The 15961-nt window shown below is 38.9% G+C and overlaps 1 protein-coding gene across 1 annotated transcript in view; it reads right to left on the bottom strand.

Annotated features, from left to right (window-relative positions):
• LOC102831973 (centrosomal protein of 192 kDa-like) overlaps positions 1-15961 on the bottom strand; it is a 228395-nt gene that overhangs the window by 27303 nt on the left and 185131 nt on the right. Inside the window, exons 33-35 of the mRNA XM_006876586.1 lie at positions 14935-15085; positions 10417-10595; positions 9590-9713 (exon numbers count right to left, since the gene is read on the bottom strand). Of these exons, the coding sequence (XP_006876648.1) occupies positions 9590-9713; positions 10417-10595; positions 14935-15085 (454 nt within the window). The remainder of the gene's footprint in view (positions 1-9589; positions 9714-10416; positions 10596-14934; positions 15086-15961) is intronic.

The following is a 15961-nucleotide window of genomic DNA, read 5'->3' as shown; positions in this document are numbered from 1 at the left end:
TGTGGATTGAGTGAAAGTTTACAGGGCATATCATCAGTTTTACATTCAACAAATCATATACCTTGTTTCATTACACTGATTATAATCCCCTCCATGTACCACTTTAGCTTTTTAAAAAAACACACAAACAAAAAAACCCAGTCAGGCATATATAATAATTTACATCTCCAAAGGGCACATTCTGCAAGTCTGCTCCTGGCCCCCAGCTCTTAGTCCTTCTCTTCTTAGTCCATGAATCTAGAGTCCTCAGCCAACTCCCTCTCTCCATGCCCCCATCTCTGCCACTGCTACTTCTCTGGATAAAGTCCCACATTCTGCTAGTGCGTTCCTCTCTTGATGGTCCTAGGATCCTCTGTTTCTGGACTGTAAGATTAACCACTCCCCTTTTTTGTTACAAAAATTCTACCTTTACAAGTGTGACACTCGCAATTAGTCATGATGTTATTCACTATTGAATCTTACAAATCTTATTCCCATCTCTTTTAACCAGATGCATCTAGACAAGATAACAACTAGTCAGTGGGGATCCTTTCTTTTCCCCCATACTCTTAAGCTAAATTCCCTCTTGAAATCCTGTAAGCCAGTCACTTTGTGCTTTTATTGTCTCTTCATTTTAGTCTAAGTCTAAAGCCATTTTAGTCTAAGCCAATGTCTAAGTTGCCCATCCCTATCTTCCCTGTGTACAGAGTGGATAGCATTGAAAGAGTTTGAAGACTCTTTCCCTCTCTGTTGGTATTTAGAGTACCTACTGCTCTAAGTATAGGTCAGGTTCATCATGAAGCTGCATTATTTGTCACTGTAGCTGTTCCAGTCTGTTTGTCCTTTCTAGTGGGGATGTCTCACTTCATAAGGTTGTGGATGGGAATCAGGAATCCACCTAAGGTCCTATACTCTGTAAAGGCTTTGCATGAGGCCTATGTTACTGGGCAAGTTGTAGAACCCCTTTAAGGTATTCCAATCAGTTATAGGCTGAAGACAGGCTTACAAGTTTGCTCTAATCATGTTTCCCAACATTCCATTCTATCCCACTCGAGTGTTTTACAGTAGAAGGCAAGGGGAACTAATATTCATAAGGCAGCCAAGGATTTTACTGTTATTTACCCTCTTCAAGCTATACCTAGATCCCTGTATCCCAGAGCCCTGTTGTTCCAAGGTTGAACATGCATCACTATTTACCTCTGTCCCACTAGGACATACAAACTTGTCTCAGTGTTCCCCTATCTATCTTGTTCTTCTGCCTCTCCCCCCCTTCTTGTATTGCCCTCCCCAACACCCAAAGTAAACCCCCACCCCAACCCCACTGTGGTTACCTTATATTCCGTTAGTTCTTCCCTCCATTTAAGACAGTTTGTTTTATCCAGTAATCTACCTGACCTTCTCACCCCTGGATCTCTGTTCCTCTGTGTTTACCTTTCTTCACATTATAATTGTTTTAATCATAGACTGACCTCCCAGATCCTCTGTTCTTATCGTTTCATTCTGTTCTTGACTCTTCCATTTTTCGACTGAGTTCAGGTTGATGCTGACATGTACGTCATTCTGTAGTTGTTGTCTCTTCTTGTTGGTTCTTAATCCACAGAACTTCCTTTAGGATATTTTTTAGAGCAGGGTTGGCTTTGGCAAAATCCCTTAGCTTCTGTTTATTCTGGAATGTTTTGATTACACTGTTGTATTTGATTGACAGCTTTGCTGGGTAGAGAATTCTTGGGTGGAAGTTTTTTTCTTTTAGGGTTTTATATATGTCTCCCCATTGCCTTCTTGCCTGCATGGTCTCTGTTGAGAAATCCGAGCTTAATCTGATCTGCTTGCCTTTGTATGTTATATTTCTCTTTTTCCTAGCTGCTTTCAAGATGCTGTCTTTATCTTGATTTTGGAGAGCTTGATTATTATATGCCTTGGTGATTGTCTTTTAGGGTCTATCCATCCTGGGGTTCTTTGAGCTTCTTGAATGCTTATCTTTTCACTTTTCAGGATGTTAGGAAAATTTTCTTCCAGAAGCTCTTCAACTATCTCCACTGTGGACTTGTGTGATTGTTCCTGTTCTGGAATGCCAATAATTCTTATGTTATTCCTCTTCATGTTATCCAACATGAATCTTAGGCCTTCTTCGGATTTTTTTTACCCTTTTTTGTGTTTGTTCTTCTATCTTAGTAGTGTTGAGAGATTTATCTTCTAGCTCACTAGTTCTGGCTTCTATCACTTCAATTCTACTCCTTTGCCTTTTCAGTGTATTGTCCATTTCTGATATTCTATTATTAATCATTTGGACCTCTTTCTGTAGGTTTTCAATTGTTTCCAATGCTCTATCTTATTTGATTGTTCTTGTAGCGCTTTCCTGACTTCTTCCTTATTTTTCTCAACTCCATTGTATATTGTATAGTGTTTTGATACATTTTATAATCATTTTTTGGAATTCCTTCTCTGGCATTTCCAAAGCCTGCTCATCTTCCAGTATGGAGTGTAGGTCTACTTCCAGCTCATTTGCCTCAGTCACTTTATCTCGTTTTTGGACATGTGCAGATATGGTCATCTGCTTCTGTTTTTTGGGCAACTTCAGGGGTTATCTATGGCCTTAATACTCAGATGGGTAAGTATTTTGGTATTTTTTATGCTTTCTTATTGACAAATTTCAAGATGACACTGTTGGTCGTTTTGACATAATTTAGGAGTTAATTTTCGGCTTACTTCCTTTTTTGTCTGCTTGTCCCACTCTACAATTCCTGCTAAGGCTTTTTTTCTAGTTTTAAACAGTTCAGGGCTGGCTATGGCCATTTGGTTTTAATTGGAAACTGTCTCTTTAAATTTCAAGGAGCTCTGTGTGCATGCTTAGTAGAACTCTCCGAGGGTGGGACTGAAGTGCCCACTAGCTCATTCACCCCTATAGTCACCCAAATGGAGGTACACAGACAGCAAAAGACCAATGAACAGCTACCAAAAGAGAAGAATGTCCACACCTTTATCTCTGCAGTTCTGCCAGGCGTCTGTGGCCGCTCCAATCTTTCCCCCACTTGGTCTCACCCAAGATGGCGGAACCTTGAGCAGCTAAGCATCTTGAATTAGAAAGCAATGGATTTCTTGCTTCTGTCACAAATTCCCCCAGATGTAAGCCTTCCAACCTTGTAAATATTCCTTTATATGTGGTTCAGAGTTTTGGGACCATCCCCTGAGACTGCTTGGTTGGGCATTCTGTGTTGTTGCTGGTGGAGCTCCTTTACTGCACTTCCACCCGATCCACCATCTTGTTTGTTCTCTATCCTGGAATGTTTTGATTGCACCATTGTTTTTGATTGACAGTTTTGCTGGGTAAACGATTCTTGGTTGGAAGTTTTTTCTTTTAGGGTTTTATATATGTCTCCCAATTACCTTTTGCCTGCATGGTTTCTGCTGAGAAGTCAGAGCTTAGTCTGATTTGCTTGCCTTTGAGCATTCTCTCCTTGTCTTTGTTTTTGGAGAACATGATTATGATATGTCTTGGTGATGTCTATCCTTCCTCTGTTCAGCTTCTTGAATATTTATCTTCTCATCCTTCAAGATGTTAGGGAAATTTTCTTCCAGCAGTTATTCCTCTTAATGTTTGTTATCCCCCATGAATCTTACACTCTCTTCAGACTTCTTTATCCTTTTTTCTGCTTGCTCTTCCATCTTAGCAGTATTGATAGATTTATCTTCCAACTTGTTGGTTCTGGTTTCCATCTCTTCTATTCTACTCCTTTGCCCTTTCAGTGTATTGTGCACATCTTTATTATTAATCATCTGTACCTCTTTTTGCAGGTTTTGAATTGTTTCCAATGCTATAATTGTTGGATTGCTCCTGTAGAACTTTCCTGACTTCTTTATTTTCCTCCACCCCTCTATGGAGCATTTAGATCTGTCTCCACGTCATTCTTCTGAATTCCTTCTCAGGCACATCCAAAGCTTGCTCTTCTTCTAATGGGAAGTCTATGACTGCCTCCAGCTCATTTGTCTCGGTTAGTCTTTTCTGTTTTTGGACGTGTGCTGAGATCTTTTGTTGTTTTTTTCTTGGACATTTTCAATAATTATATATGCCTTCAATGATTAAATGAAATGTTGCAGTGTTTTTAATCTTACTGAGTGCCTCCTGGTGGATGTGATCTGGACATGGACTTCCCTTTTCACGTGTGATGCCTAGCAGGTTGAAAAGGCTCCTGTTCAGATGGTGAGATATTATGGGGTATTCTTGTAGCTTGGCTATATGGCCATGATTGCTGTCTCTTCTTGGGTAATGTAGGGAGAGAAAGCTCCCACCACCAGGAAAAAAGCGAGACCAAAAGGACCAAAACCAGAAACAATATAAAAGCAGAGACAAAAACCACCACTCAAAAACAAAAATAAAACCGTAGCCAACTGTCCAGCAGCCTTTGCTGCAAAGGTCAGTGTAAGTACACAGTAGAAACCTCCAGTGGTACGTGGGGGTGTCCACTTACTCAGTCCCCTCTTCTAGTCACCATTGTGTGCAGACAGACACTGAGGAATCAATGAAGAAAGATTGTCCACTATTTTTATCTCTGAAGATCAGTTACACATCTGCGTGTCCACAGCGTAATTCTCAAAATAGCTGCATCCTTGTATATAGTAGTTGGTGTTGCTCTTGCTTTTTATGCTGGAGTTTTACAAGGTACATAAATGGTTTGGCCATATGGCCAGACCTGCTGCCTCTTGTTCATTAAGGCAGGAATAAAGGGTCCTGCCCAGGTCAACTTTAGGGCTGAGTCCCAGAGTCAGATGTCATAAGAAGCAGCCAAAGGATTAGCTTGTGGAACCATTGGGTCTCCCAGGGATTTCCTCCTTGTGCCGTGGTAAAACTGTGGGCATAACGCTGGAGCCTTTTGGAGGTGTGCTCCCACCTGCCTGAAGGTGTCCAGGCTAGGCAGAGAAGGTGCGACAAGGGAGAGGAGGAAAGGAAAGTGAAAAATCCATTACACCTCTTTTTCCAGATGTCACTTCATGGTTTTTAGTGCTTTGTTACTGTATCAGCCTGGCTGTGGCTTCACCCTCTGATCTCAGCCCAGGTCAAAGGGCCTGCAGCCAGCATCCAATTGATTCAGAAATAGTCATGTATTCCCGCCACAGTCAGATTTCTCCACTGGTGCGTGCGGGAAATTGATGTCCCCTACCTTACATTAGATCCAAAGCTCTGGAGCTGCTCTGGGGAAACGCCTTCTCTGATTTTTTTTTTTTTTTTGCACCTCCACCAAGGGGCCTCCTCTACTTCAATTTGGGCTACTAATTTGGAGCCTTTCTGAAGAAACACTTCAGAAAACACTGATTTCCTCACTCCATGAGAACATGTCCTCGAGATTAAGCTCAGTGGCACTTTTCACCACTTTAGTCTAACCACAAATAGTTGCTACAGGGCAGCTGATTGTGATTATGGCCCTTTTAGCCATATTGTTCCAATCTGTGATGTACTGCAAATCCTAATCTCTATGCCTGTGATTATGGACCCATTTTTAAGTGAGTGGTTAGTGAGATAGGATTAAGGTGGGGTTAAAGAGTAATGATTGAGGTGAAACTAAGGAGTAAAGATGATCCCAAAGGGTTAAGAGTGTGTGACTCAAGTCACCATCCTTAGTTGTCTTTGGGAGCATGATCAGGCTCCAATTTATAGTATTGCTTTGGCAAAGTATGTTCTCTTGCTCTGGATCTTTTATCTGGCTCATCAAATCTGATTTATAGTTCATGGAACTCTAGGCCCATCACCTGACCTGATTTGCCAGTTCCTGCAGCCTCATATATTAACAGACTATTGTCAGACCTACCAATTTGTGTTCCTCAGTTTCTGAGACTATGTGGGCAAGAAGAATCCTCCAGGACTGACACCTGAACTACAGATTTGGATTTGGCAGCCTCCACTAGCATGAGTCATTTCCTTCGACAACTGTGAGTTCTATGAGCTGTTGCAACATATTCCAGAAACCTGCGATGTGAGGGAGGAGAGGAGTGGTGACTGATATTAAGGATTATAGAGAGGTATAATGTGTTGGAAAAGTCAGACATTTAGGATAACTTTAACCTCTACCTCATAGGGCGCAGCCTCACACTGATCTTTCTAAAAGGGATTATCCATTCAGCTGTATAGGTATTTTCTCTCCTCTACAAAAAGACACTACCACTCGTCTGTCAGTTTGTTGTACTATGGTGGCTTGTGAGTTGCTGTGATTCTGAAAGCTAAGCCACTGGTATTTTAAATACCGGCAGGGTTGCCCATGGTGGAAAGGTTTCAGATGAGCTTCCAGATGAAGACAGACTAGGAAGAAAGAGTGACTTACTACTTTCGAATATTTCGACACTGAACACGTTATGAATAGCAGAGAAACACTGTCAGACATCGCGCGGGAAAATGAGCCCTGCAGTTGGGACGGCACTCAAAATGTGACTGGGGAAGAGCTGCCTCCTAGTAGTAGAGTTGACCATGATGACATGAATCGAGTAAAGCACGTGGGAGAAAAGCCTGCGGGACCTTCATTTGCTGATGGCGCACAACTCAAAATGAAGAGAAACAGCTGTAAACATCCATTGAAAACCAGAACATGAAATGTACGAAGTATGAATCTGGGAAAACTGAAAGTTGTCGAAAATGAAATGGAACACATAAACATCGATATCTTAGGCATTAGTGAGCTGAAATGGACTGGTATTGGCTATTTTGAATCTGATGACCACACGGTTTACTATGCCAGAAATGACAAATTGAAAAGGAATGGTGTTGTTTTCATTGTCAAAAAGAACATATCCAGACTAGTCATGAGGTACAACACTATCTGTGATAGAATAATATCCATGTGCCTACAGGGAAGCCCAAGGAGTTCTGGTAGCGTGCTGGTTACAAATCAGGCTGGAAACCTTAAGGTTAGCAGTCTGAAACTACCAGCTTTGCCGTGGGAGAAAGATGAGGCTTTCTGCTTCCGTGAAGATTTACAGCCTCGGAAACCCTGTACAGGGTCACTATGACTTGGAACCGACTTCACAGCACATAACAACAAGAACAACAACAAAAGCCCAGTTAATACCACTATTATTCAAATTTATGCACCTACCACTAAAGCCAGTGAAGATGAAACAGAAGAATTCTACCAACTTTTTCAATCTGAAATTTGATCAAACATGCAACCAAGTTGTATTGATCATTACTGGTGATTGGAATGCAAACTTTGGGAGCAAAGAAGACGGATCAGTAGTTGGAAAATATGGTCTTGGTGATAGAAGTGATGCTGGAGAACGCATGATAGAATTCTGCAAAATCAATGATTTGTTCATTTAAAACACCTTCTTTAGACAGCATACGAGATGACTATATATACACATGGACCTCACCAGATGCAATACACAGAAACCAAATTGACTGCATTTGCAGAAAGAGATGATTGAAAAGCTCCATATCATCCCTCAAAACAAGGCCAGGGACAGACGGTGGAACAGACCATCAATTACTCATATGCAAATTCAAAATGAAGCTGAAGAAAATGAAAACAAGTCATGAGAGCCAAAATATGACCTTGAATATATTTCACCTGAATTTAGAGATCATCAGAAGAACAGATTTGATATATTAAACACTAAAGACCGAAGACCAGAAGAGTTGTGGGATGACATCAAGAACATAACAAATGAAGAAAGCAAAAAGTCATTAAGAAGACAAGAAAGAAAGAAAAGGTCAAAATGGATGTCAAAAAGGACACTGGAACATGTTCTCCAGCAAATGGAGGAAATGAGGAGGTCTAAGAACTGACAAGAAAATTTCAATGATCAGCTTGAGAAGATAAAGCCAAATATTACAACAAAATGTGTGAAGATCTGGAATCAGAAAACCAAAAAGGAAGAACATGCTCAACACTTTTTAAGCTGAGGGAAAATATGATCAAGAGCCAATAATACTAAAGGAGGAAGCCTAAGGTGCACTGAAGGAATTGGCAAAGAATAAGGCACCAGGAATTGATGGAATAAAAACAGAAATCTTTTTAAAAAGTGAGGTGGCACAGGAGGCACTCACTCATCTATGCCAAGAAATTTGGAAGACAACTATTTGGCCGACTGATTGGAAGAGATCCATATTTGTGCCCATTCCAAAGAGAGGAGACCCAATGGAATGCGGAAATCATCACACAATCTCTTTGATAACCTATGCTAGTAAAGTTTTACTAAAGGTAATACAGAAATGGCTGCAAGCATACATTGACAGAGAACTTCCAGAGGTTCAATCCGGATTCAGAAGAGGCCGTGAACGAGGGATATCATTGCTGATGTCTGATGGATCTTGATTCAAAACAGAGAACATCAGAAATATGTTTACCTTGCTTTATTGACTATGCAAAGGCTTTTGATTGTGTGGATCATGACATGCTATGAACAACAATGCCAAGTATGAGTATTCCGGAACACTTAATTGTGCTCATGAAGAATCTGTACCTGGACCAAGAATCTGTACCTGGACCAAGAAGCAGTTGTTCAAACAGAACATGGGAACACTTAATGTTTTAAAATTAAGAAAGGTGTGCGACAAGGTTGTATTCTTTCACCATACTTATTCAGCATGTATGCTGAGAAAATAATCCAAGAAGCTGGGTTCTATGAAGAAAAATGTGGTATCATGATTGGAGGAAGACTCATTAACAACCTGCGATATGCAGATGATACAAGTTTGCTTGCTGAAAGTGAAGAGGACTTAAAACATTTACTGATGAAGATCAAAGAGCACTGCCTTTGGTATGGATTACATCTTAATGTAAAGAAAACAAAAATCTTCACCACTGGACCAATAAACAACATTCTTATCAATGGAGAAAAGATTGAAGTTGTCAAGGACTTCATTCTTCTTGGATCAACTATCAACACTCACAGAAGCAGCAGTAAAGAAATCAAATGGCGTATTGCATTAGGCAAATCTGTTGCACAAGACCTCTTTAAAGTGTTGAAGAGCAAAGATGTCAGGTTGAGGACTAAGGTGTGCCTGACCCAAGCCATGGTATTTTCAATAACCTCATATGCATGCGAAAGCTGGACAGTGAATAAGGAAGACCATAGAAGAATTGATGCTTTTGAGTTATGGTGTTGGAGGAGAATATTGAAAGTGCCACGGGCTGCCAAAAAACCAATAGATCTGTGCAGCCAGAGTGCTCCCTGGAGGCCAAGATGGCCAAACCTCATCTCTCATACTTCGGACATATTGTCAGGAGGGACTAGTCGCTGGAGAAGGATATCATGTTTGGTAAGGTAGAGGGACACAGAAAGAGAGGAAGACCCCCAACGAGATGGACTGACCAAGTGGCAGCAACAATGGACTCAAGCGTGGCAACAGCAGTGAGGTTGGCCCAGGATCGGGCAGTGTTTTGTTATGCTGTGCATAAGGTTGCTATGAGTCGGTACCGACTCAATGGCACCTAACAATAACAACTACAACAAAAAGACTGGAGTCCTGAACTCACTGCCGATCAGCAAGAAGGAAGCACCATGTTTTGCATAGCATAACATTTACTGAATAATTTAAATGCCACATAATGTGATCCCTAAAAGGTCCTGATGATAGCATTTGAATAAAATACAGTAGGAAACAAAAGGAAATCATACTTACTCTGGTTCAATAACTCCATGTTGAGGTGTTACTGTAAGGCAATGTGCTGGCCAATATAACTCAAATTTCAGTGAACTAACAGAATGATTTAAAATCCGAAAATATCTGGTTTTTGCCATGTTACCTACCAGATAAATAAGACAGTATTTATACTTAGTATTAGTGAAAAAGACAAATAAAAATTCTAAATAAAACCACTAGTGACTAATTTTATTTTTTCAATGGTTCAACTGTAGTCCTGGTGTAGTGTTGTGAGATAAACTATGGACCATAAGGTCCATATGAACCACAAGGTCAGCAGTTCAAATTCACCAGCCACTCCTGGCAATTTTAATACAGGGTCAATATGAGTCAGAACTGACTCGGTGGTGCTTAACGACAACAATAATTGTTCAATTTCAGGAACTTAAAGTTCTTGGTAAAATAAGTCCATTATTTTACTCTCTTGGAAACTGCACAGAAACTGGCAGTACTAACCAGAGATGAGAAAAAAGGAAATCTGAAATATGTTATCAAATTGTCTGTCTTTGGCACACACATTTGTTCTTCCTCCATGTTAAGATCAAGTGCCAAATGAGGTCTTTGGGGATGTGGTAGAGGAAGGGCTCATGCATGGGGGTTCAGCTATATTAAAAGTTTGGGAAGCTTAAATTGAGGAATATGGGTTCAAGTCAAGATGTTATAGTCAAATGAGTTAGGTCACTAACAAGTGAGAGGAATACCAAAGAAAGCAAAAGCACCAGTAAAGTTTGTCTAAGATTCATGTGTATATCCCAGATGTGCCAGAGAAAGTGCAAACCTGATATGTTGTTATTTGATCTACTCACATGAAGAAGAAGTTGTCAAAATCAAGTGTTCAGGTTGGATAGTCCATATTTCTTCAGGAGCTAATTTATCTTGAAGTGGGTGAACAGCTTGTAAAAGAAGTGGGGAACCTTGAGGTCCTTTAACTGGTAAAATATCCAAAGAAATATTGCCACTGTGTTTTCCAGAAGTTCCAATTTCACTAGAAAAGTATTCAGTAATTTAAAATATATAGAGAAGAAATTAAAAATGATAAAAGCTAAAAATTGTGTCATATTATCTATTAATTCTTCATAAATTTGAAAATATAATGACATGTACTTTTCAGTGACTAAATATACTTGGCATTGCATATACTTAACGTAATGAATAAAAGTATAGTACAAGATAGGTCAAATATTATATTAAAATTTAATTAGAATAGCCAATGATTGGATTTCATTCCTGCCCTGACTTTGGCATGGCAACAAACATTCTATAAAAGATTTTCAAGAGGACTTCTGGCTAGATGGCATACTAAACAGACCCACTACGCAAAGATACAACAAAGATACAAGAGATAAAATAAAACAGACACAAATGAAAATTCTGGGACACCAAGCTTCAGAAGAAAGGTTATAGATGTGGATGGAGTGTTTGCTGGGAGAAGAGGCCAAGCAGGGAGAGTTTCCTCTTTTTCTCTGTCCCTCCACCTTACCAAACATGATATCCTTCTTCAGCAGCTGGTCCCTCCTGATAATATGTCTGAAGTAGGAGAGATTAAATTTGTCCATCCTGGCCTCCACGGAGCACTCTGGTTGCACAGATCTATTGGTTCTTTTGGCAGCCCATGGCACTTTCAATATTCTCCTCCAATACCGTAACTCAGAAGCATCATTTCTTCTACGGTCTTCCTTATTCACTGTCCAGTTTTCACATGAATGAAGTGATTGAAAATATCATGGCTTGTGTCAGGCGCACCTTAGTCCTTAAGCTGACATCTTTGCTCTTCAACACTTTAAAAAGGTCTTATGCAGCAGATTTGCCTAATGCAATACACCGTTTGATTTCCTGACTGCTGCTTCTATGAGTGTTGATAGTTGATCCAAGAAGAATGAAGTCCTTGACAACTTCAATCTTTTCTCCATTGATAAGAATGTTGTTTATTTGTCCAGTGGTGAGAATTTTTGTTTTCTTTACATTGAGATGCAACCCATACCGAAGGCTGTGCTCTTTGATCTTCATCAGTAAATGGTTTTAAGTCTTCTTCACTTTCAGCAAGCATGGTTGTATCATCTGCATATCGCAGGTTGTTAATGAATCTTCCTCCAATCCTGATGTCATGTTTTTCTTTACAGAACCCAACTTCTCGGATTATTTGCTCAGCATACATACAGGATGAATAAGTATGGTGAAAGAATACAACCTTGTCACATACTTTTTTAAATTTTAAACTATTCAGTGTTCCCATGTTCTGTTTGAACAACTGCTTCTTGGTCCAGGTACAGATTCTTCATGAGCACAATTAAGTGTTCCAGAATACTCATACTTCACAATGTTGTCCATAGCTTGTCATGATCCACACAATGAAAAGCCTTTGCAAAGTCAATAAAGCACAGTCTCTGCTTTCAGCTATGATCCATCAGACATCAGCAATGATATCACTCTTTCTACAGCCTCTTCTGAATCCAGCTTGAGCCTCTGAAAGTTCTCTATCAATGTATGATTGTAGCCGTTTCTGTATTACCTTTAGCAAAACTTTACTAGCATGAGATATCAAAGAGATTGTTCAATGATTTCCGCATTCTGTTGGGTCACCTCTCTTTGCAACGGGCACAAATTTGGATCTCTTCCAGTCAGCCAGACAGTTGTCTTCCAAATTTCTTGGCACAGATGAGTGAGTGCCTCCTGTGCCGTCTCACTTTCTTGAAAGATTTCAATTTTTATCCCATCAATTCCTGGTGCCTTGTTCTTTGCCAATTCCTTCAATGCACCTTGGACTTCCTCCTTGAGTATCATTGGCTCTTGATCATATGCTACCTCTTGAAACAGTTGAACATTAACCATTTCCTTTTGGTACAGTGACTCTGTGTATTCCTTCCATCTTCTCTTGATGCCTTCCACATCATTCAAAAATTTGCCCAGAGAATCCTTCAATAACGAAAGTCGAGGCTTGAATTTTTTCTTCAGTTCCCCCAGCTTGAGAAATGCTGAGCATATTCTTCCTTATTGGTTTTCTGATTCCAGATCTTTGCACAAGTTTTGTTGTAATATTTGGTTTTATCTTCTTGAGCTGATCTTTGACATTTTCTGTTCAGGTCTTGGACCTCCTCATTTCATCCATTTGCTTTAGCATCTCTACGCTGGACAGCATGTTTCAGTGTCTCTTCCGACATCCATTTTGACCTTTTCTTTCTTGTTTTCTTAATGACTTTTTGCTGTCTTCATGTATGTTTTTGATGTCATCCCACAACTCTTCTGGTCTTTGGTCTTTAGTGTTTAATGTATCAAATCTGTTCATGAGATGATCTCTAAATTCAGGTGGGATATATTCAAGGTTATATTTTAGCTCTCATGGACTTGTTTTCATTTTCTTTAGCTTCAGTTTCAGTTTGCATATGAGTAATTGATGGTAATTATGTTATGATGCTAAAGTAAGACATAGCAATAACATTTAGGAAAATCTGTATTAAGTATGAAAGCCAAGCATTTTCTAGTTTAATTCTGAATTCACTACAGCACATACATTAACTCAAATTTAACCGTGCAGTTCCTAAATTCTCCTACCACACAGGGGAAGAACTCCATCTGTATTTCAAGTTGACACTCAGAGAGTAGAGAAAGAAATCCCTATATGTACCCTTTACTCTTCTTACCCTCTTTACCACTCCTTTTCAAATCATATCTCAATTGCCCCAGAGCAATAATGGAGGCACCAGGCAAGACTCAGAAACACCTTTCTTTTAAAGTTGATTCTTGGTTGTTTTTAACATCCTAAGAACTAGGTCCTAACAACTGAAGTGATTTTTCAAGATAATTTTTAGTGTGGATAACTACTATTTTTAATATTTTTCTAACTGAATATCTTTGAAAATGATCAACACTAAAATTAGAGGGAAAAGATAGCAGGATGGCACCATGGTAGTGGTAGGTAGGTGTGAGTCATCAGCAAGAGCTCAGTTCATGGCACAGAGATTTGCAGCAAACTTTTAACTAGCATCAGTGGGCTACCAGGAAGGCAGCCCAAAGTATGGAGGATTAATTATATACAGGACGACTGAGTAAAAACATAAAAAAATGAGAATACAGTGGCCAGATACTCTGTACTGGAGAATAAAGACAGAAAGGAATACACCAAACTGTAAAAGATTAGAATTGAATGAAGTATGAACGTAAACACAGTTTTAAATATATTTATGTTGTTGTTGTTAAGTACCGTGGAGTCAGTTCCGACTCATAGTGACCCTTCACAGGGTTTCCGAGGCTGCAAATAAATCTTTATGGGAGCACAAAGCTGTTCCCGTGGAACAGCTGGCAGCTTCAAACTGCCGACCTTGAGGTTAGCAGACCAATTCGTAACCATGACATAACCAGAGTTCCTTAAATATATTTATAGACAGACATAAATGTAGATTGCAACAGCAATGAATAAACATCATGCCCAGATGTTAATTTCAAATACCATTCTCTACTAGAAGGAATGTGTTAAGATGACCCTGTTGTTGTTAAGTGTCATCAAGTTGGTTCCAACTCATAGCTACCCTGTTTAGGGTTTCCAAGGAGTGGATGGTGAGTTTCAATCACTGACCTTTTGGTCCAGTGCTTTATTCTACAGCACCACACCAGGATTGTATTATTTCAGCTATAAAAGATAAGGAAAGACTGAAGAACTGTATACATTGAAAGAGGGCAAGGAAACAAGTTTACTAAATGCAACACATGATCTAACAGAATTAGATGTGAACCATAAAGGAAGGGAGAAAGAGGAAGTTTTTTTGTTTACTTGTTTGACTTGACTATGAAGGACATTATTGGGACAACTGGTGAAATATGAATGGAGTAGATAGGACTGTATAATATAACATGCTAGTTTTGACAGTCTTACCATGACTATGTAGGAAAGCACCTGTGTTTTTCAGAAATGAACATTTTCTAGATGAGGGATATTTAGGGCTAATGAGTCGTTCTGACTCAACTTACTCTTAAAACAATTCTCAGTAAAAATACTGAGAATACTGAAAGTAAAGAATAATAATAAAATGTGGTAAGATGTTTTTGTTGTTTGTTGTTAAATGCGATCTTGTATACGGTTTCTGAGGAGCAACTGGTGGGTATAAACCACCAACTTAGTGGTTAGGATTATCCCATTGGGAAATCTGAGTGTAGGATACATGGGAGGTTTTTGTACTATTTCTCAACTTTTCTGTAAGTTTGAAATTATTCCAACTTAAATAAATTAAAAACAAAAAGAAGTAAACATTTGAGGCAAAAAAATAATGAAGTAAAGATCAACTCTTCTCTAAATAATCTTTAAATCTGTTAAAACACTGTTTGCTTGTTACCTTTTAGATTCCAAGCTAGCTTCGGAAGAAGGCTGAAGAAACTCTCTGCTAGAAATAGAATCGCTGAATTCTCCAATCATTGAAAGTACAATTTTACGCATGCTTCCATAAAAGAGCTGAATATCATTAGGCCGCTGGGGAAGATCATATACTAAAGTAGAGAACAATGTTTGAGATTCATGAATCTTTATATAATCACACAACAAAAATAACATAGATTTATATATTTATAATAACAATATTATTTTCTTAGGTTAGGGGTAAATAAATAACACTTGAATTATTACTACTACTTACTGGCATGAAAGTATAGGCTGTTTAGCATTAGTGGTCAGGAGTTCACTACTGGAATGAAAGTATAGGCTGTTTAGTATTAGTGGTCAGGAGTTCAGGCTCTGGCTATAGTCATTTGAACCACAACTTTGCTACTCATTAGCTCTATGCCCTTTGACAAGTTACTTGTTAATCTAAGCATTAGTTTCTTCCACTATAATAAGGATTCAGAATACTTCCTCTCTTCGAGATTATTGTGAACATCATATAATAACGTTTTTTTAAAGATACACTGGCAGCAATCGTTTACATAAAGTTTAGTGTGGGCAAGCCTCGTTTTTAATTCCTTTGTGTATACAAAAGGGGCTTCAAAAAGTTCATGGGTAATTGGAATTAAAAGATAATGGAATTTTTCCACAAAATTTTGAAGTACTTTCATATATTTATAAACTTAGTTGATCTTTACAACAACTCTTTGAGATTATTATTATCATCTCTACTCCCAAGATGATGAATCTCAGGCACAAAGAGGTTAGGTAACTTATTCAAGGGAATACAATTTATAAGTAGCATCCTCAGACATTTAAGCAAATGAGGCAGCAAAGCACTACTAAAATACAGTAACATGTATCTAAATTAATAAAATAGTGTTCAGCTGAGCATCTTTAGATTTGTCCACCTGGACTTGTATACACAAGAAATAATGGGTAGAATATAAGAACATAGAAAAATTAAGTATTATTTAAGAATTATA

This window comes from Chrysochloris asiatica, unplaced genomic scaffold (genome assembly GCF_000296735.1).
Source record: "Chrysochloris asiatica unplaced genomic scaffold, ChrAsi1.0 scaffold00392, whole genome shotgun sequence".
Taxonomy (NCBI): domain Eukaryota; kingdom Metazoa; phylum Chordata; class Mammalia; order Afrosoricida; family Chrysochloridae; genus Chrysochloris; species Chrysochloris asiatica.
This window is presented reverse-complemented; position numbering and strand designations above follow the sequence as displayed.